At 44.3% G+C, this 23,282-nt stretch overlaps 1 protein-coding gene across 4 annotated transcripts in view; it reads right to left on the reverse strand.

The window, feature by feature from the left end:
* Positions 1-238: 238 nt before the first annotated feature.
* LOC135394325 (23 kDa integral membrane protein-like) overlaps positions 239-23,282 on the reverse strand; it is a 39,817-nt gene continuing 16,773 nt past the window's right edge. For all 4 annotated transcript variants that reach the window (XM_064625016.1, XM_064625018.1, XM_064625017.1 and 1 more), the window contains exons 5-8: positions 13,288-13,377; positions 3,515-3,625; positions 3,375-3,458; positions 239-3,306 (exon numbers count right to left, since the gene is read on the reverse strand). In XM_064625016.1, coding sequence (XP_064481086.1) covers positions 3,262-3,306; positions 3,375-3,458; positions 3,515-3,625; positions 13,288-13,377 — 330 coding nt within the window. In that variant the 3' untranslated portion in view covers positions 239-3,261. The remainder of the gene's footprint in view (positions 3,307-3,374; positions 3,459-3,514; positions 3,626-13,287; positions 13,378-23,282) is intronic.

The following is a 23,282-nucleotide window of genomic DNA, read 5'->3' on the forward strand; positions in this document are numbered from 1 at the left end:
GAACCCCTCCGTGCGGGAAATATTCGAAACGACAGCAAAAAGGCTATGGAGATCCGCGTCCTGTTCTGCTCTGCTATGGGAATTCATTACCACGAAAAAATGTGTCTTCCACCTAGTTGTGTTCAACGACAATCCATGTGTCTTAATTTCTGGGAACGGGATGTCAGGACAGTTTTTATCAATCTTCTCTCATGACTGTAAGCACCTAGCATGCAATGTATGAATAAGGAGCACAGGATTTCCCAAAAGTGTCTGTTGACACGTTTAATTGCACTTAGGCATTACAGTCTAACAATTTATTGTTTCCAACAACACCAATGTGTGTATACATATATATTTATACAGTATATGAGCGTATATCATATTACACATGGATACAAATATAAATGCTCTTGATCATGACACTTGAAAAATATTGGACGCATTAAAAGCTCCATAGCAGTCAATACATTTGTGCTAGGAATATGGAGTCGTATTACTTTGGAATGGCTAGCACTAGGAACACAATCCATAACAACCACAAAGCTGCACAACTGACGGGGTTTAGCTTCATTCTCACTGCAAGTTCGGCAACAGCTCACTGTGCGTTGTTCGCCAGGAGCATTTGTAGTGGAAATCACGTCTTACAATTTTGTCTAGTAGTTCTGTCATATATAGGAACCAGTGAACGGATCAAGAGGAAGGGTCCGGATGTCCTAAACCCAGTCTCAATTTCTACCTTCACATACTGCTTCAATTGACCGTAAATGAACTGCATGTAGCATGCTGTCCAACGCTGGACTCTTTTAGAAAAGTCCTGGACCCACCCCTGATAGGTACAGGTACTGAAACAATGTAACTGGGGCTTTCAGTTTTGGTGTTTATCCAAGAGCACACATAAATGTATGTCGGTATCTTTTCATGCAGTCAGTGAAAGTAGTTATGCACCGGTAATCATTGGAATAAGCACTTATTCTCTGTTGTGTCAAAGTACCTGTCGATAAATGTAACTGCCAGAAGTGAGACTTGTTAGTAGATTTTAGACTGCTCATGGAAAACAATGGCAGGTGCTTCATGCTGTGGCACTCAACCTGTTTGCACTATCCGTATCAAGTGCTAATGTAGAAGAAGTATTTTATAGCATAACAGTGTTGCTATGAAAGGAGTGGTGTGTGATGTTGTCTGAATCGCTTAATGTGGACCTGGCAATTTATTACTATTACGATGAGTTCAGGTTTTAGCTGTTGGCATAGTACAATGAAAAACTGTAAATAGAGTGTCTTATATGCTGTAAGCATAGGAAGTTCCAGTTTCATTTCTTTATGATTTTCACAGAGTGACTTCCCGTTTAAATGTTTCCACCGATAATAACTGATTTGTGGTGAGCAAAATCCACCGATTTTACATACTGAATTGCTGAATAATTAGACACCGTAAACTGGGATCCCCAAATATAACCGCTGGCAATTCAATGTAAAACAATTCGCCTGAGAGTTGTTATACAATGAGAACGCAACTCATTAAGAATATCTTATCAATTGTGGGCTTGACACAGGAGAACAAAGTTAGTTACGAGTTCATGAAAATTTTGGCTACAGTTGCTGCATTTCATCGGTATTCAACAGAGTACTGTTCCATCAATACACCAATAAAAATCGTAAGGAATGTGTTCCTGTTGTTTCCTAAGGAATGTGTCTTTCGTTAGACCAATCACTTTAGTAATGGTGAACACTTTGTACAGTAGTGTTGTACTGTTTCGAAATCATGATGGAAAAAGTGTGTTGGATTCATTCACAAGATGAAGCAACAATTGGGCGGGTTGGTATAGATCCATCCAGGACAGCGACAACAAATACACGTGACGCGAGAAAATATTGGACTAGGTGTGCTTTAAAGAGTTTACTACATGAACAATCGCAACAACATACAAAGGATGTCATACATACATGATACAAGATAGATGTCACATACAAAGGACAGCACATTAATATAACACCCAAGCCTGACAAGTGCATCCCCCTTAACATGTTACCCAACCCATCAGCATTGCCAGTGGGTCTCGGTAACTAACATGCGACCTTTACCTGTGAACCCCTCTGAACCCGAAACCCAGACAACATGCCATTGCTTGGCACTGGCATCAGTATTGTTGTGTGGTTTGGGTAAGCAGTTCAGGGGGACACACAGGTCAGGGACGGATGTTATATTTAAGTCGTCCATTGTTCTTGTTGTAAATTTTTAAAGTCCTGGGTTTTTCTTGCATCTCATGTATTTATTGTCACTTCCCTGAAGGATTCATTCAAGCCGGTTGCATTTTCTTTAATGCAAACAGTTTCTGTTTTACAAAAATATGTTGTGGGTGCAGTCTCATAATCACATTTGCGTGACTCCTGAGAGGCCCTGTGTCAGGGAGAAGTGGAAAGTGTGTACATTTCCCTCCTGGATTATGTACACAAATCGTGTGGGAGCTATATAAAAAAAAAACATGGTGCTGTCCTCGATGGGCACTGTGTTTGCTGTAATATGTGTAATGCAGTATCTCACACCGTTAGATGCAGTTTTTGCAAAGTATGAACGACCGGCAACAGCGACAGTGAACGAAATGACAGCATGAAACTTGAAGCTTTCAGAATGTAACATAGCACCCAGTTCCTGATGAGTGGTGTGGAGACATCATCTCCGTACACTGTACTAAACTCATTGCATCGATGTTGCACTGAAATGCAATATGCTAGAAAACCAAGGTACTAAAGTCCCACTGTGAGGTACAATGCGTTACACGTATTTTTCATTCACTGCACACAACCCTGGGGGTTATCTCATTAGAGAAGCTGCCCAATACTTGAAAAAATACATTACGTGCAACGAAGGCAGGCACAAAATGAGAGAGATCTGTTCACTCCAAAGGCTCAGCAAGGGTATTATGAAGTGAAGAGTGTTGAGCGGCTTTGTGCTATTTGCTGCCCTAAACTAGGATTTGGAAAACATTACTTCGAAATCCTGTGAATGGTCCAGAATGGTCCCACAAAGAAAACATGTTATTGTATAAATGTGCTTCATGGTAGTACCCAGGTGAACTCTTCACATGAGGGTCTCGATAAGATTACAGAGAACAGGGATAAAACAAATTAAAATGAGTTAATTAACATCAGCTGCCTAACACAGTCACAATGCAAATCAACTGAGGCATGGTAGCAACACTGCCAGATCAAGGAAAGCATCCATAAAAAGTGAGGCACCAGAAAAAGGCACTTGGCTGTTTCTCAGTGACTTGCCCGTCACCTACAACTTGCAGTAAAGCAGTATTGCAATTGATATTGCCAGGATCTGACAAAAGAATATTGGCACACCTTGTAACATCTCTGTGAACAACAAGAATATCCAGAAGCTATTACCTGGGCCAACACAACACCCAAAGTTACAAGCCCGACTTTCAGGCTTTGCTCTCCAAGGAAGATTGCGATGGCTTTCCCACAGCCCTAGAAACAACACCTCCGCTACAGTATAGAAATCAGCAACAACAAGAATAGCTCACCATGTCGTGCAAACGAGGCACATACTTATCCGCTTCATTGTAGCAGCTTTGAGGAACCTGGAGACCACTTCTGGCATAGTCATCAGGGCCCCTAGCTCCACAGCAATTCAACTGGAAAGAAATGGCACGTACAGATAATTTACTACTTTCACAGAAAAAGCTCAAAACAGAGGATATTTGACGTGCCTTACAGAGACGCTACTTGAAGTTGGCATAGACATAGTTTTAAGAGGGGATACCAGCCGCGTCGTTTCACCAACTCTCGCCGCAAGATGGCGCCGGGGTCTAGTCAACCACCAGATGGCGCTAGAGGCGCCGAGTGCAGTAACCAGTACCGTTGTTCAGGAAGAGCACAATACACCGCGAGGGCATGTAGTTCCAACAACACGCGTGACCTCGTTGCATTTGTTCAGATCGACGATTATGTACGGCTAATCTGCTAAGAAAAGGGGTTGTTGAAGGGAACACAGCTTTGTACATGTCTGTGGTTGCTTCCTTGGTTTGCACTCTGTTTGACGTGTGTATCGTCTTGCTGCTTTTGACTGACACCGTCTTCCTCACTAAAATCTCCCGGTTGGATGACTTGAAAACGGTTCATGCTGGCAAAATAATTTCGTTTGGTTTGGCATTAGTGGTGCACCGGCTACAAGGTATGGCGTGTAATGTTCATTTGCATACTCTCATCCATTAAATAAAAATTAACTTATGAAATTTGCATGCGATGGTCTCCGTGTCTACCCTATGAAAGAACACCTTCAGCAACTACATTTTAGCGACAATCCCCAAATCAGCACATAGTGGCTAGCACAGCTAGCGCGCGGTCCATCGATTCGGTTGAATGGAGTTCGGTCGAATGCTGTTTGATTGAAGACATTTGATCGAATGCCACTTGGTCGAATCGAAAGACACGTATTTGTGACACATTTTAATAAAAAAGAGAGGGACGCGTTCTAACAACAATGGTTTGCCTGCTCTGGCATATACTTCATTTAGGATATCAGACCTGCCGCCGAGGAGGTAGGAGCACTAAAATATGTGTAATTTTTGCAGTATCTACTGACTTCAGAATTTTTTATTCAGTGTCCCTTTAAAGTGTGACCGTTTGCACTCTGTACAGGTATACTACAGTGCCCAGACTTTACGTGTGCCAGCTATGAGGACTATGACACGAATGAAATGGCGGCAGTAAGGTTGCAAAGTCGCGATTAAAAATCACATCGCGAAGATGGGGCCGCCTTACACCCTCTCCATCTGTGGACTGGTTGATCGTAGGAAGCTCCGGGCACCTGCTTTCGTCTTCACTGAAGGTCGTTTCCAACATACATTTTTTTCACTGAAATAAAAAAATGTCACCGGCGGACCTTGGTCGATTTAAAATGGAATTACCCAGGATATGCCGCATGTAATAGACGTTCTTTCCTGTGAAAAGTGGCCCAAGCTTTCCAAGTAAAAACACTTAATAAGTCGTTAGGTAATTTATTTAGGTATATTGAGTCCGAGTACTTCCAGACCAGCAATATCGCAGCCGGGGATTTCGCAACAATTCTACGCGTACCGAAAGTGGATGTTTCTCAGGGGACATTTTTTCCAGGAGCATTTTTTCCGGTTCCCGACCAAAAGGCTGTTACCTGTTTTCACTTCGGAAAGTCTACCAAGGGCCCGTATTATCGACCTTTGCTATCAGTTAATCCCCTTTGAAGGCACCAAGTGGGCCCCCTACAATGGGATTCTGATACCTTCTGACTCACACTGCGAGAAGGAAGGACAGGGGTTTGGAATCCGGGGGCTTCCTTACGTAGAGTGGTACTTCTCCCTTCTAATCCGCAGCATGGCGCTACCGTACAGGGGGAAGACAGGACCATTTCGCACCTCTCTACGTACCTCTGTATTTTGCCCGTAATCTCAAGAACGGGTGACCTTATTTCAATGAGCATCGTGTCAAAATACCCTGGAAAGAATTCTGCATCAGAGTTTCATTACGGATTTTTCATTTTCCTTCTTAGTTTTTAACAAGAGCGCTTCAAATTTGCATTCAGTTTAAGAGCGGAAATAAAAAATCGGTAATAAAGCTCAAATGCAGCATTGGACAAGCTATCGTACAAAACAAACGAGGTGAAAATCCATCAAATATTAACCGAGATTAAGGACGAAATGTGTAGAACGAAGTGTTCCATAGAAAATACATGGGGCCTTTGGAGCTGGCATCCCCTCTTAATACTTTCAGTGTAGACCATTTTACTGACAACCTTGTCGGGATCATGGGAAAGTTTACTACAGTAGAAACCACTTATAGCCCTAGCAGGCAGTGCATGCTGTCAAGTACAGTTCATTGTCATATCTGCACAGGATATCCCAGAGTTTACAGCATAGATAGGGCCTGATGTTCTAGGGTTACACCAGATATTTACCTCCTCCCCCAATTAAAATAACCAAAACAGGGTTTAATCCCATATTTCCCCAAAAAACTGCTGCACCAGGCAATCCGAAGTCATCAAACACAACTTTGGAAACTGTGTTGTAAATGCATAAATATGCTCATGCAAACTGTCAAAACAGAGACCCTGCTGCCTCTTAGATGCACAGACTAACTATTAATACTCTGTGTCTACTGGTGTGTCATGTGTATTATGCTGAGTAAACAGAAGATTTACATCTGATGCAATCGGATTGAACCAGAATTGAGTTGAATCAGGTTCAGTTCAACCCAATTACACCTGAATTATTGAAGCAAAATATAACCCGATATTTACCACCTGATGTTGCTGAAAAATATCACCCAAAAACGTCAGCCCTTAAGTATAGAGCAATGGGCAGAACAAAGAACAAACAACACAAGACAATGAGGAACCAGCGGCAAAACACAGCTCAGCCCTCTTAGGACTAACAGTATGGAAAACAAAAATAAATAAATAAATAATGGTGCAGCACTAACATGTTGCATGGAAGCACAATGAAATTACTGAAGGTGCTTTGCAAAGGATGAAAGATCTTTGAAAAAATATTTGGCTGTGTACAGAATGAATGTAATGGTCTACATTGGTTATTTGTGTGAAGTACCTGTTGATGAACAAGGAGACGTAGAGACAAGAATAATTTATTCGTGTGAACACACAGAGCGAGGGGGGCGTGGTTTTAGATCACTCCTCCTCTTCATCGTTTTTAGGTTACAACATCTTCCCGCCTGGGACTTAGGTGCATCCTTCTAGCGGATATATCTGTTGAACCGGACGACGTATGACATTTCTATTTGCCATCCTCAGTTGACATGCTCTTACAATGCCACCTTTGCCATAGAAAACCTTTTCTATCCGACACATTCTCCATAGCATACGTGGCCCTTTGTCTTCCACTAGAACTACGTCTCCCACCTGCACTCTGGGTTTTCGCTGACCTTTCTTCATGAAAGCGCCTCTTACTTTCAAATATTCTTTTCCCACCATAGACTTGTGGCTTGCTGCCTGAGAGACCATGCTGCTATCAGGTCTTCATTAAAGACGTCACTGTTTTCTTGGGTGGAAGGCATGGTGTGTCGCTCACCAATGAGGCCTGCTGGCGTGAGAGGAAGAGGGCTCGCCGCGTCTGTGTACACGTACGTGAGTGGTCGATTGTTTAGAATACCTTCCATTTCCACGAGTATGGTCTCAAGCTCTTCTTTAGTCTTCATGGCTTTTCCAACGGCTTTTCGTAGAGCAGCTTTAATGCTTCTTACAAGCCTTTCATAGAACCCTCCCCACCAAGGTGCTCTTTTGACGATATATTTCCATCATATTCGGTTGGCTGTTGTGAATTTCCGAACCGTGGGGTCACGTATCATCAAGTTAATGTACTTGTTGGCTCTTTTGAAGGACCTGGCGTTATCACTGTAGAAAGTTGTACAGAATCCTCGGCGTGCGACGTATCCTCTAAATGCCTGCAGAAAGCTGTTTGCTGACGTGCTATCCACCATTTCCAGATGTACAGCCCTTGTGGTGGCACAAGTAAATATTACAATGTAATACCTCTTGCTCGATTCTTCCATTTCGTGGGCTCTTGCATAAAGCGGCCTGCGAAGTCCACGCCTATTCTGAATGGAAGCTGCTGAGTAGTCTGGTCCTGAGGAAGTGGTACACTTTCCAGTTTTATGGACCTTGAGTTGTACCTTTGACACGTTACGCATCTTCGAAGTATTTTCTTTGTCTGCTGTCTCCCTTGGATTGCCCAAAATCTTGAACGTAATCGTATCAACGTGTCCCTGACGCCCGCGTGATACATGTTCTCGTGTAGGCGACGTTTTAGTAACTCTGTCAAATATCCATTTTCCGGAAGGATTATTGGATGCTGCTCTTCATAGGGCATGTTGCTAGCGTGCATTCTGCCGTCCAATCGCCAGATTTCTTCTTCATCTTTGAAATGTCGGATACTTCGACACAACAGAGTGTCTGCGCTTCCACTTCCTTCAAACAGCTTCTTCTGTTCTCGCTTTATCCAGTACTTTTCTGTTTCTTCTAGTTCCTCTGTGCTTAATATGCCTGATATTCTTTCTTTTGATATGCGCTTGATGAAATGAAATGCTTGTGCTGTTACCCTAAGCAGCTTTTCTTAATCGCTGAAACGATTAATGTCAAATATGTCTTGTGTCTTATCATGATTCATGGCTGCCTTGCAAGGTTGATATAGTGGATGTGCCTTCCACACCTTCATCCCGCAAATCTTTCTTTTCGTTCGCTTGACTTGGCCATTGACCTTTGTCTTCCAGCCATTGAGGCCCTTCCCACCATAATTTCGATGACAACAGCGTTTTTGACTTTACTCTTCGAGTCAACAAATCGGCCAGATTGGCTTGTGATCTTACATGTTTCCATGCATGCTTCGCAGTCATTTTTCGTATTTCTCGCACCCTGTTTAATACAAACACTTCTGAGGAGGTCTCGGAAGATATCCATTGCAATGAAATTGTAGAGTCTGTCCAGCAGTAAACCTCATCCAACTTACGTTGAAAGTTCTGTTTTAAACAGTCCAGCAGCTTCGGTGTAAGAGTTGCTCCTAGCAATTCGAGCCTTGCTAATGATAATGGCTTCAGAGGTGATCTGGCCATAAGTAATTGCTTTTTGCAACTCAAATCGCCGTAATGTGTAAACATGTACACTGCACATCCGTATGCTGCTGGACTCGCGTCCGAAAATATGTGCAGTTCCGTACGTAAGACCTTGCTCTGATTTCCGTCGTCATAGCATCTAGACATCATGATCTTTTGCAGCCCTTCTACGTCTGTAAACCATTCAAGCCATTGCTCTTGTTGATCCTTCTGCAGGTGATCGTCCCACGAAATATTCGTTTTCCACAGATTCTGCAGTAATATCTTTTCTGCAACAATTACGGGTGCTAACATCCCCAATGGATCATATATCCTTGCGACACATTGTAGCACCATACGTTTGGTCCATAGTGATTCTTCATTCATGTCTTTCACGCTATTCTCTGCAGAGATCTGAATCTCATCTTTTTCGAAATTCCAGTTAAGTCCAAGTAGCTTGATTTGCCCTTTTTCGCATACTTGTCTGTCAGGTTCTTCTCCCTCGAAGTCACTTGCAAATAGTTGCATCAGATCCTTGGAGCTTGACGTCCATTTCCTTAATTCCATGTCAGCTGTGCTAAATATATCTCTTGCTTCTAAATAAACCTTTCTTGCAACCTCATCATTGCTTGCTCCGATGATCACGCCATCGACGTAAACAGATTTTTCCAACATCCGCACAGTGTCCGGGTACTTATCCTTCACGGACTGCAAGTGTGCTTTTATCGTCGCTGCTAGCAGAAACGTGCTCCAGGCAATTCCAAAGGTTACCCTTGTCATCCTCCATGTCTCCAATTTGTTATTTTCTGTCGTATATGGTATGTTCTCCCACCACAGCATACGAAGTGCATCTTTATCTTCTTCTTGTATCAGTATCTGCAGGAACGCCTGCTTCATGTCTGCAACAAGTGCTACTTTGTGTGTTCTGAAGTTGAGAAGAACCGAGACTATGTCATGGTTAAAGGGGCAATAAACAGGTATGGAAGGTGCACTTTTTTCTAATGCAGTGTGATTCGTTTCCTACAGTGACGTTTAGCAAAAATTTTTATCACAAAAAAGTAAATAATGGCTCCAAACCGACCGAATATTCATTGCAATCTTTTGCACTTATACCCCACCCTGCGATGCCCTGGCGACAATAGTCACACGTCATTTTGATGTTGCGCATCATCAACCATTCAAAATGCGGGACGCCTATACATTGATTTTGTTGTAATATTGGGAAGTGAGGTCAATTCTAAACATATTTACACTTGTCAATCCCAAGGTAGCCAGATCAAAAGGTACCAAAAGCCCACAATATTCCATTTCATGTAGGCACTATGTTTTCAACGCGGTTGTGCTCCGCGAGGTCACAGTGATGTTCCCACAACCGGTTCTCCCTGCACGCTGCTGCTTGTGTCAACGAGGCCCGTCTTTCGCTAGGAGTAAAAAATCTCCTCCATCTCCAGTGACCGGAACGCAGCTTTGCTACACGTGCGAGACGTGTGACGTAGGTGCTCTCCGAGTAGGAAGGAGAGACTCACACAGATTATGCTCTTTGAATGGCATTGTTTCGTGGTAAAGACGCTCACTAGAAGTAAATGAATTTCATAATTGGAAATCGTGAGTCCCGTTCTTTCAGAGAGCATAATAATTGGAGAACATTCGTGGAGCTGTTTAGTGCCCCTTTAAGGTTCGGCCCTGCATCCAAACAGTCGTTTACCGATGTCCCGGGTGTCTCTGCTGATGAAGCGTCAAAGATGATCCTGATCTTGGTGTGGCATGTAGTATACGAATTCACCGTTACTTTGACCTACCTTGACCTTCTCTGCTACACCCGACGACAAATATTCCCTGATGGCTTTGTCATACCTTTCCAGTAGGGTCGTGTCCTTCTGTAACCTCTTTGTTAGCTGCAACAGGCGTTTGTGTGCCAAGTAATAATCATCCTCCAGATTAACCTTGTGCTTCCATGTAAGTTTCACTGCATATCGATTGTTGACCTTTTGAAGATTCCTGGCAAACTCCATTAGTCTCTCATCATCTTCTGCTGTAAAATCTCTATGTTCCTGCGTCTCTTCTCTCCAGAATGCTTTTAATCATTTGTCTTCTAGTTCACATCCAAGCGACACTTTTAGCACGTTGACTCCGGCCTGCCTAGTGCATCGGCATTTTAAAGTAACTGGCCCTTGTATCGCCCAACCGAGAGTTGTCTCCACCGCGGTTACTGAATCGCTTATCCTGTATGTCTTTCCAGTGACAAGTTCCCAATAGTGGTCTGATCCTACCAGGACGCCTATTTGATCGTCTGCTACTGTATCTTCGTCCCCCAAATGTCGCTTAACTTCGTCTGGTAGACCTTACATGTTGGGATCCACTCTTGGCAAGGTATTACTTCCTATCTTCTCTACTTTGAGAGCTCTGATCATCTGTGCATGTGTGCCCTTGTGCTTCTTTATCTTCAGCTCAACGACTCGCATCTCTTTCTCTGAAACTGCTCCTCCGAAAGATCCGATGAACAGATTCTCCGTTCCCAATATTGAACATCTTAGTGTCTTGGACAATGACTTTGTAATGAATGACCTTTGACTTCTTGTGTCCAGTAGTATCCTTGCTGGTTGCGTGCCTTGCCTTCCCTCTATTATCGCTGCTAACGGTTTGAAGCAACACACTTCTTGAAAGTTCACCTTTTCTGCTTCTTGCATCTCGTCTTTCAGATGCATGATATGTATGCTTTGTCGAACGCTCTTCTGCTCCCTCTTCTATGCATCCATTGTCTGGGTTCGGTGGTCTACTGTTTCTTGGATGACGTTCCAACTCGTCAGCTGACACCAATGATGATTATGTTCTCCTGTTCTGGCACATGCTTGTAGCGTGTCCGCCTTTACACCTTTTACATTTAATTCTGCTGTTGTAAAGCTTTGCTGAATGCCATTCTCCTGTGCATTGGAAGCAGCGTCGCTGTTCTTTGAGTTTCAGCATTTTAGCTTCATACGTTAGCGATTTCTGGCACTCTTCTGTTTTGTGGTTAGATTGACCACAGAATATGCATTTGCTTGTTGCGGTCATAGAAAAAGCAGCAGATGATTTTCCTCTTATTCCCTGTAGTTTTCCCGTTGTGGAGTACGAGGTGTGCTGTTCCTGTTTGAACTCTGCCCGCCATTTATCGTTGTCCCCTTGACATTTTACTAAGTCTTGCAGCCTTTGAATTAGTCTCCTGAGCTTCTCGACATTCTCCTTCATCAACGTAACCTCTTCCGCCTAGTTCTGGTCATGCTGTCTATTCCTTTTTCGTTCTTCTTCTTTCAGTTTGAAATCAACAGTGACTTGCTTTGGAACGCTTTTTAGAAGAATGGGCAGGAGCATTGTAGCGTACGATTCCAGTTTTATGCCCATAGACTCCAGCCCTCTAGTGTTGACTTCAACAGTCTGATGTACATATCGAAGTCCTTCCTTGTCATTTGTCGACATTACAGGTTTTATATGGATGAGAGAATCCATGTGACTGTCCACTATATGCTGTGGGAGTCCAAATCGCTCTGTAAGAATTTGTACTGCATGGTCGTATAGTTTTCTTCCGAAACCTGTAATCCTTCAATTGCAGATGCAGCTGGTCCCGTTAAGGAGTTTAAGAGGTAGCTGAATTTGTGAGTCTTCGACATCACCTGTCTATCGTTGAACGGTTGTCTTGAACTGATTCCAAAATCTCTGCCACATCATTCTGTTTCCATCAAATTTGATCAGTTCAAGTTTTGGTAATTTGACTACTTCCTCTCGTGAAGTGCTGACTGCTCTCCTTGCACCTTGCACCTTGTACACCTGCCGGTTCTCGCACACCTGCCCGCCCCAATGTTGCGAACACAGTTGCTATTTTCATTTGGTAATCAACCAATCTCTCAAATTCTCCATCTGCTGTTTCGGCAGTGATAAAATGTTCGTACTGGCTATTGGTCTCTTTCAGGAGACTGTCTATAGCCTTTAACTGGTGCGTGAGTGTTTCTACAACACCCTGACCAACTCCCCCTTGAGTGGTCCGTTCAATTTCTTCGATAAGGTTCGTGACTTGCGTCCTGAGAACTTTCCGTTTTTTCGATACGGTGTCCCTATTCATTGTCATGCAAATGAAAATATCTCACTGCTTGTTTCAGGGTTGTTTGCTCCTCGTCCGCCGCCAGGATCGAAGACGTCTCAGTGAAGGTGAAGTGCAGATTCACCTTGGAACTGGACAAATGTCGGTATATATGGGGTTGCTGCTCTGGGCTCTAACAAGATGCTTGTAATCTGCTTGCGTTCTGCTTCTGGAGGTCGTCTATGCCGACTGATCCTGGTCATGGCACCATGTTGATGAACGAGGAGACGCAGAGACAAGAATAATTTATTCGCGTGAACACACAGAGGGAGGAGGCGTGGTTTTAGATCACTCCTCCTCTTCATCATTTTTAGGTTACAACAGTACCCATGGGATTTTCATTTGAATGAAAATTTTGTTGCTGAACAGCAAAATAACCTCATAGATGGGTAGAAATCCAGCAAACCGGTAGCGATGTAGGAAGAGAGTTGCCTCAGGCAACTCCCTTCCTAAAATATAACCTCAGTTATTCTTAAAAGTCAAATGACAGTTAACATGTAAAGCCCTGTCTGTCAAATTGTCAAGCCACTTATTACAATCAAAGCAAACACATGCATATCCAAGTATACTGCGATGAAACAACACAGGCTGTTGCTGGACTGAACTTACATTTAATTGCATCTCATGAAGGAAGTTTGGTAAGCCACTCTTCCGGGCCTCGATGAGCTTGAGCAGGATGTCCGTCAGAGTTTTTTCCAGCTGAAAGATATACAAATAACTGCGTACCTTTGATTGCTTTTAGCTGACAAGTCTTATATGTAATACCCTTCAAAAACGCATTACTTTGTAATGTTCTCTCCTGCACCACTTTACCGGACTACAAATAATAACTCTGTCCAGTACATTTTTCAGCCTTTACCATCTGTATTCAGAATTTCAATGATCTGATTTCGTCCAATGAGTTGGCACCTTATGGCACATCTGCTATCCCGTACAGTGGTCACAACCCGTGTGCCATATCGCCTTACACTCCACGACAGTACGTTCCAGTACTCCTACCAGGGAGGCTAATGAACATATTTTTGTTACTGCAATAGTTCCATTTCTGTTATCCGTTTCTGATAATCAGCCTTTCAATTTAGTTTCTGTTATTCTTTCCGGTAATGGAACGGCTGTTACAGAGCTGCGGGAGGACTGCCCGTTCAGCTCTGTCAGTACCCCGCTTGGCTCAAGTGCCGCTCGGTGTCACGCGTACGTAATACAAAAGTAATTTTGTATCAGTGGGATCGCACATCTTGCAGGATTTTAAAAAAAATTCTGCAGAAGCATGTCTTCATCCCTTAGAGTGTGGTGGTGGTCAAACTCTGAGTGCAGATAGGCATGACCAGCCGCATCCGAGGTCACATTTATAAGTGGATGCTCTCAGTAGTTAACAATACTGCCATAGCCACGGTGAAATGAAAAAAAAAGAAATAAGAAAATTATAGGCTTGTGCCCTCAGTGCTGTGTCGTGGAGTCCGTTGTGCAGGTTGCATGTGTTGACGTCATGACTTATGAGGACTAGGGACGAGTAAGTGACGGATGCACAGTCGAGATCCAATATTGCGCTTTCCATGGTCTCGTGTAGTATTCAGAGCATGTATTACAGGGAATGGAGTCACCAACATACAAAAATAACATGAGGAGTCTCTCATGTCATCGCACAATAGGAGTAGCCATTACCCGAATTCAATACCGGACGATCATTTCCTTTCCCTTTCTGTTTCCGATAAGGGAATACCGTGGTATGTGTTGCTGTTTGCGTTACCATCTCAGTAATATACAGTTTCTGTTTCCGTTACTAGTACCATTCTCAGACACTGCAACAACTGCTTATTTCTGTACCTGTGTCAGTATGATCACCAAGACAGAGGCAAGGCAGCAAGGAAAAAGCAAACAGAGCTTCTCTGTTTGTGAGCTCCTCTCAGAGCTCCTTTCTGTTTGTGGTACAACAGGCTACAAACATGCTCTGTGTGTGATGCTTTGTCTGAGGCACCTTTTTAGTCTCAAAAGGTAACATTAATGTCACCATCCACAAACAGCTCAAGGATTATAATTCCTACGCAGAGACTGCATGCAAAGAAACTAATACATTATGATTGTAGCTGATCAAGTGTGTGGTGTGCAATGATGTGATTACACAAAAGTCAGTGAAAGAATGTGGACATGAATGTGCTTTGCTATCTCCGTAGCGTTCATTGACATAAGAAACCTATCGTACAATGTGACAAATTGAGCTCAGTCATTGATACATGTCATGCTGATATTATTGTACAGCAGACACTCATGAAGTCAAACTCCAGGGGATGTCTTTGAACATACCAGAAATTCATCTATAATCATGCTCAACCTAAGAAAGGCATTGCGAGTGCATCTTTTTCTCCCAAAATTCATGTCTCCCCATCATCGTTGGTTAACAATTTGCACGCCAACATTCCTATCCTACTTGCTCGCAATCCATGGTCAACATTATTTCTTTCGGGACCACTACTCAAATCGTTCAATAGGTTGTAAAAGAAGGAAGTGATCGGGGCAGTTGAAGCAGTGAATGGGGGTTAAGTAAGAAGAAAAGGACGCACGGTCACTGACCAGCACTCTGCAGGCAATCATTTTGAGGGCTGAACCTCAGAAGCCCTCTCTCCAAAAGGCGCCTTTCTCTCCAACACTTTCTAGCGGTACCAATATAATGGGTGTTTCACATAACTAGATACCACGGCTGAATAATTCATAAACAAGTGGTGCTATCGAATAACTTTATTTTTGGTAGAGGTCACCAGGACATTGGCCACGAACTGAGCAGTGAGCATTTGCATACGCTCACTCACTAAGTACACATTAGGGGTGTGCGAATCCGAATATTTGAAGTCCAATCGAATATCGAATCGAATGAGAGAAAAAATGCTGAATATCGATCCGAATTTTCATGCAAATTTTACAATATGTGCCTTGGCACTAAAAGTCTGCAACTTGTAGCGCATGGCTTTAGCATAATTTTTCTGGCATTAACTGTCATAAGACAGAGAGACATTCAATTCTTCAGTGGGAAACCCCTACACTTAATGTTACAAGGATGAGGCCGTAATTTTTTTTGAACATCCAAAGGTCACTTATGAAATTGGCGTCCTGTCTCAGCTTTGTCATTATTGTGCTTTAGCTTCTTTGCTGGAGTGTGCATGTCTTTCCTGGGGGTGTGTATGTTCATTCTCGTGGAATAGTCGAATATTCGGAAAATCGAATATTGGATATTCGATTCGCAAACCAAATAATTAGAGTGAAATATATTTGATCTGAATTCAAGAACTCGAATATTCGCACACCCCTAATAAACATCCTAACTTTTAAATTTTACATCAGACACCGTCGGAACCACTGTTTTACGTATCGCCACCTTCAGCAAAAAATATTCAAAGAAAAAACCTGCGTCGACATTTCGTTATTTTTTCAAGTAATGAATTTGTTTTGGTTTAAATACAGGGTTAGTCTAGCAAATGTTACACATTTCAATCGCATCGTAAAAATAGAAGACGGGGCTTAGTGTACCCCAAACTTTGAAGACGGATAGCCATTTGTCTGAAGTTTTATTGGAATTTTTTGTGAGCGCTATCGTCATGTAGAAAGAAAACTAAAAATCAAGCAAAATTTCGCCCAATGCATTTTCAATGGCCTAACTCACACAAACACTGCCATTTTTTCTTGTGTTTGCTTCGCATTCACATCACCTCACACAGTTGGCGCTGCCTAAAACGATGTGACATGCCTATCCTGACGTTATCCACTAGTCCTCTTCTTCTGTATGTTGGTGCCATCTGTGTGTGGTGAAGTGAAAAGCATACACAGGAGAAAATCGTGGCTTTTGAGTGAGATGGGCCATAGAAAACGCATAGAGTGAAGTTTTGCATGATTTTTAATTTTTCTTCTACAGGACCATAACGCTCACACAAAATTCAAACAAAACTTCGGACAAATGGCTACCAGTCTGCAAAACTTTGGGTTGACTAAAACTCCGTCTCATATTTTTATGATGCAGTCGAAATGTGTAACGTTTGCTAGACTAACCCTGTATTTCTTGTGTGGAGCTGTGCACCAATGCCCTCTTTGGATCAGCTATCCGGGTGTCAATTCCGTGTTCATTCGCCGAGCTTACACATAGGGGTGCCGGAAGATAACGAACAGCTGCAGGTGATGTTTGGATGTTCCCTCTGGTTGTCTATGCGACAGCAACACAGTACGAGCTGTTGTGTCCTTCGGCATGCTAGGCAGTGTGCTTTCATGATGATAATGATAAGCGGCTAAGCAGTAAACACAATCAAAAAGATTCCATGTAGGGTGAAAGTGACGGGTTTGTTGTCAGCATAGGAAGCACTGTTGACGATCGCCCATTGATAATGAAATACAGGGATGGGCGTAATGAGCTGACGATTTTAAAATAGCAGAAAGAAAAGGAACACGTTACACTATATAAGTTTGTTTAAGTGGAATATACTCTACACTTATTGGAGATTAATTCAAACTCACTCACAAAAGTGATACTAACTGATACTAACTAAAAATGACATCTTTCAAGTGGTCACCATGCGATGCTACACAGCATTGAAGTCTTTGTCTGAAGTTTAACAGCACACGCATCAAGACGTCCTGTCCCATCCTTCCAAGACGTCTTGTCCTTGAGGTCCTCTGTGGTTACTGGTTTAATGTGGTAAACAGTTTCCTTTATATGCCCCCAAACGAAAAAGTCAGGAGGGCTAAGGTCTGGAGAGCCAGATTGAGAAATAAGGCATCATGGAAACGTGCAAGAATGTGTAGAGCATGTTGGTTAGGGCTCCGCCATGTTCAGCCCTGGACACAGCTGATGAAGAGCTTCCATGCTCGAACGTGCTGTATGTGGCTGTGCTCCGTCTTGTTGAAACTGTGGAGGACGATGGTCTTCCTCTACACGAGTCCTGATCGGCGATGATGGAATGTCCCAGCGGGCAGATGGACGTGGCCTCACGCTAGGACGGTGCCGGTAGAACTGCTGTGCCAGCGCAGTAGCGCGTGGCAGCAGAGGCACGTCGTCATCATCGTCACCGGGCCGCCACATCACCATGCGTCCTCCTCGTTAGCGATTTTCGGGTCAAGCCACTCATTGATCATGGCAGTGTAGCGCTCTGCATTCGCTGTAACTGCTCTCCTATCGTTATCTCCAAGGAAGTACGGCCCAATAATGCAGGAAGATGAGACGGCACACCAAACAGTAACTTTTGGGCTATGTAATGGCCTCTGGTGAAGTTCATGGGGGTTTTCAGTCCCCAAGTACCGGCAATTGTGTCTGTTCACTGCCCAGTGAAGATGAAAATGAGCCTCATCTGAGCAGAACAAATTATTCAAGATGTTGTCATCAGCAACTAGATCCAATATTGCCTGACTACTATCGACCCGTTGTTGCTTCTGTGTATCATTTACTGTTTGCACAACTTGAATTTTGTAAGAATGAAACCGTAAATTTTTCAACATGTGGGACAAACTTTGTCATGACATGTTTAACGCAACAGCATGCCTTACCATTGGTCTCCTTGGACTCTGGGTTACTGCTGCCAACACGCGTTCCTCATTTTCCGCATTGCAAACAGAACGACGTCTTCCACTACGATGTGTGTCTCTATAATGGAACTTGGACACCCACAACACGATCGAGTTGCATGACGGCAGGGCTGTGAATGTATGTTCGTATTACAATACTTTGTATTATACAGTAAAACCCCGTTTAACCATACTCGCTTAAGTCGTAGTTCCGGTTTAACAGTAGTTGTGCAGAATCCCGGAGCGGGTTGCCATTCAGCTCAGTGTATTCTATGCCCGCTTAAACCGCAGTCGTTTCTTCCGTACATATCGGGTAATCCGTAGCTGTTCCACATTCCGTGACCTCGGTCCGCGAGCGGACAACAACGCTCACACAAACAAAGGAGAAAAGGAAATTCCAAGAGGTCAGGTCAACTTGGGACGAGACTCATGACCACGACGTACACACGGGCGCCCTTCCCCTGAATGACGCGCTTTCCCCAAAAAGAAGAGAGGGTGAAAACGGAAAGTTATCACTATCGCATCGCGTGTGTCAGAGCAGTCTTTGTAATCTCAGCTCTGGAACGCCCTTCACGTTTACCGTTTTCTGCTATCAACGGTGATCGTCGGATACCCGCAAGCTACGCCATGCCGAAGCAATCGGTAAAGCACCGAGTTTTGACATTGAAGGAGAAGCTTGAGCTTATTCAAGAGAATAAACGAGGAGTCAAGAAGGCAGCACTAGTTCGTGAGAAAGGATTGCCCCTGACCACTGTCTGCACGATCTGGAACTCCAGGAAGAAACTGTCGAACTCCGACGCAGCAGCCAACCTGAAGAGGTGCTGTTTACGTGGATCGTCCTATGCAGATGTCGAGGAGGCATTGGTGTTGTGGTTGAAGAAAGCAAGGAATGAGAACCTGCCTGTCAATGGCCCGCTTCTCGTCGAGGAAGTGCTGACTTTCGCGTTACAACTGCGACATGATGACTTTGTATGCAGCAACGGATGGCTTGCAAGGTTCAAGGCGCGCTACAACATTGGTTCGAAAGTGGTGTCCGGCGAAAGCGCGGAGGCCAACAAAGACGGAGCAGAAGCATGGGTGAACGGACAGCTTCGCCAACTCCTGCAAGACTACGATCCTGAAGACATTTTTAACATGGACGAGTCGGCATTATTCTTCAAGTTGCTGCCTAACAGGACCCTAGCCTTCAGTGGTGCACAATGTTCTGGTGGGAAGCACTCAAAAGATAGGATTTCCGTCGCGTTTGCCGTCAACATGACTGGGAATGAAAAACTCCCGCTACTGGCTATCGGAAAAGCGGCGAAGCCGCGATGCTTCAAGAGAGGAAGACTGCCGTCCGACGTTCTCTACCGCAGCAACGGGAAGGCTTGGATGACTGCTGTTCCGTAAGAGGAGTACGTCCGTCTCCTGGACCGTCGTTTTGCCGCAAAGAACAGAAGACTGGTTGTCATGCTGGACAATGCATCTTCGCACGTCGAAGTGGCCAACCTCACCACGATCAAGTTAGTCTTCGTTGCCCCCAACACAACATCGTCGTCGCTGCCCTCCGACCAAGGGGTTATACGGGTCGTAAACTGCTCGGGGCGTTGTAACGGGGTCGTAAACGGGGCGTAAAAAGGTCGCGGAAACTGCTCGAGCATTAGACGTGATGCGCTTGTTTCCAGAAAAAAAAAGGACTAATGGAGCAGCTGGCTCCCTGTTTGAAAGACTTCGAATTCACGATTCTTGCCGCGAGATCGGTGTACCGACAATCGAAGATTACAGATTTCTGCAATTCTGCGAATTAAAGCGCTATTTGGCGTGTTTTCTTCCAACAAACGGCGTTTGGTGTGTGATTCTCTCTCTCATTACGAAGGTATGTGCTTATCCCGTATTTTCGGATATGCCGTAGTGCCGCTTTGAACCGTAGTTTTGCTGCGTCCCCGCCAGGTACGGTTTAACGGGGTTTTACTGTAATAGTATTACTGTACTACATTTTGTATTTGTATTGCTCATTATAATACAGGTTTCAGAAAAGTATGTGGATTACATATTATAATACACAGAAACGCGTATTACAAGTATTATAATACTCCAGTAATACTTCTCGGACTTTGACGTGTTCCTACACTCTGCATGCGCTATCAGCACGGTGATAATCCAGTAAGGCGGGTCAGCACACCACACGTTTTAGGTCACGCGCTCTTTGAATACCTACTCCTATGGGGATTAGTTAGTGTACCCGCTCTGGCCATAAAATTCCTGGGAAAAAAAGAAAAAAATCTGAATTATTTCTAGCTCTGTGTCCAATGCTAATATACACACCAGGGGAACAATTCTACTTCTGGAACACGGGAAATTTTCACACCCCCTCCCATGCAGGGAGGTGGGGTCAGCTCAAGAGGGGCAGTTGCCCTCCACCCGGGCTAGTCTTAAAAGGGACAGGTCTTAGATGCCTTGTGGCATATTCAATATGCCACAAGCAGTTCTTTGCTTCGACCATACAGGAGAGCACTCGAAACAGGCGCGGATCAAGACCCTCGGTTTGGGGGGGTGGCAGCTTCTTTGTTGAAGTGCATAGTGGGGGAGGGTGCTGAATGTTCGCTGTGCTCTCCGTACTTGCAATTGTATCCGAAGCGCTCCACGTGAGGGTGCAACGTACCTAAAGGCTGAGAAGCAAAAGGGAGCTCGCGTTACGTCTGACACTTTCTCCTCAGTCGAAGCTGCTTTTGCAGAGCGAACTCATGTATCACGGGAGACTCGCCCTTCTCTTGCATATTGTATGCTCCTATTAAAGAATTGAATCTAACATGGTGTCAGAAGAGTGTGGATACAGTTTCACGCATCAGCCGATTGACACATCGCTGGACACAGGTGCGAAGTTTTAGTATCGTTTCACATCATGTGTCAACAAGTATACAACCAGTAGGCCTAACATTCCGAAACTATGTATGGGTCTTCGCAACAGCCACCTCTGACCTACCAGCTCCAGCACCACAGCCATTTACGTTTGTACCAGAGCAATGGACAACGTGGAAAAGACGATGGGAATTATTCTGCACCGCCTCAGGTCTCCATGCCAAAAAAAGAAGCCAAGCAAGTCAACTCCTTCGTGTACCTCATGGGTCCCAAAGCTGAGGAGATTTTTGCCACTCTCCCCATTCCTGCAGGAAAGAAGGAATCGTACGCCGATGTCGTCATGGCGTTTGAAGGGTTTTTCATCGTAAAGAAGAAGGTGGCGGGCTGTATTCAACAGCCGCCACCAATGCGAGAAGGAGCCAGCAGCGGATTTCATCACTACGCTTTGTGCATTGGTCGAAACATGTGATTACCGCAACCTCAAAGACGAGCTTCTCAGGGATCAAATCGTGGTCGGAGTTCAAGATAAAAAACTGTCCACAAAGTTGCAAATGGAAAGTGACCTGACCTTGGAACGAGCCGTACTGCTTACCAAGCAAACTGAAACCGTCGGGCGTCAGCAAGAGAATCTCAACCACTCCGTCAGCTCAAACCGTACATAGTTGACAGGCTACAAGCGAAGTCACAACAAACAAAGAAGATCAAGCCAAGGCTGTTTCAAGCTCAAAGGAGGGACATCCTAAAGCGACACAATCGTGGTACTGGTGTGAGAAGCCAGGAAAACATCCGAGGCCACAATGCCCTGCAGCAAAAGCTCGATGCAACAAGTGTGGCAAACCGGGTGATTTTGCCTCAGTATGCAAAGCTAAGCGGTTACGGCAGTTTGTTCAGCAGCCTCAAGGCACACAGAATGAGGACGAAGTGTTCTTTGCTGGAGCAATCACTACACTCAGAAGAAAATGCCATAGAAAGTTTTGGTCCTTGTTAGGGTCGATTCACACGATGCAACTTTTTCCTGTAACTCGACTCCCGCTACAGTTGCGCGCAACCGAAGTTGCACCAAATAGTTCCCTTTCATACGGCGAGCAACTCGGAAAGTCGTAGTGGTCACCGAGCTCGCCAGATGCCGCGAAAAAACATCATTGTCATCATTTTCGTCCAATCGTTTTGTGACTTCCCCTCGAAATTCGTTGCGACTTCCATAATTCTGAATAATTTCCACTGGACAGGGAAATTTCATCATCCGGCGTACTGCCGCTGCAGTAACTGACACATCGAAGTCTTCCTGATTGGTCGTGCTTGCAAGGAGAAGCCGTGTGATTGACAGGTTGCAGCTAGAGTTGCAGGAGAAATCGCTCGTGAAGCGATTGGCTGTGCAACTCCTGCAACTCGGTTGCGTAACCAGAACTTCGCCGTTCACACAGTGCAACTTGGTGGCGTAACCTGGTTGTGCGCAACTAAAGTTGCATCGTGTGAATCGACCCTTGATAATCAGGATGTTACTTTCCGTCTGGACACCGGTGCTGATGTCACTGTCATGCCAACTAACCTGCTATCGAAACTAAAGATAGAGTCTACCCTTGTGAAACCAGAAATGGTAATCCCCAGACCAGCTAGACAACGTCTGGATGTCGTGGGAACTCTGTATCTAACTGTTGCATTTCACGGTAAAAGTGTTGAGGCAAACCTCTGCGTCACAAAGGGCCTGGATGAACCACTCCTTGGGTTAGATGTTATCGAGAGTCTTGATATTCTGCGCCAAGTGAACGGAGTCTATGTAGGATCGCTCCTGGATCCAGTCAACGAGTACCCAGAGCTGTTTCAAAGTCTTGGGACAAACACTCTATGAATGCAAAATCCGATTGCAATGAGTAATCGAGCCCACTGCAGTGACATCACCCCGGCACATACCGGTTCCTTTGTTGAAGGCTGTAGAGAATCAGCTCCTGAAGATGGAAAGTGAAAGCATTATTACCAGAGTTGATGAACCAACTGACTGGTGCTCTCGAATTGTAGTAGTGCCTAAAAAGAACGGGGATGTGCGCATATGTGTGGACTACACAAATCTCAACAAAGGTGTGCAACGAGATACCCAATTCCAAGTGTAGAACTGCTCCTCGCTACACTGGGACAAGGCAAGTACTTTTCTCGCTTGGACGCATATTCAGGGTTTTATCAGGTCAGGCTGCATCCAGAGTCAACTCTTCTTACCACATTCATCACCCCGT

Source organism: Ornithodoros turicata, chromosome 5 (assembly GCF_037126465.1).
Source record: "Ornithodoros turicata isolate Travis chromosome 5, ASM3712646v1, whole genome shotgun sequence".
Lineage (NCBI taxonomy): Eukaryota > Metazoa > Arthropoda > Arachnida > Ixodida > Argasidae > Ornithodoros > Ornithodoros turicata.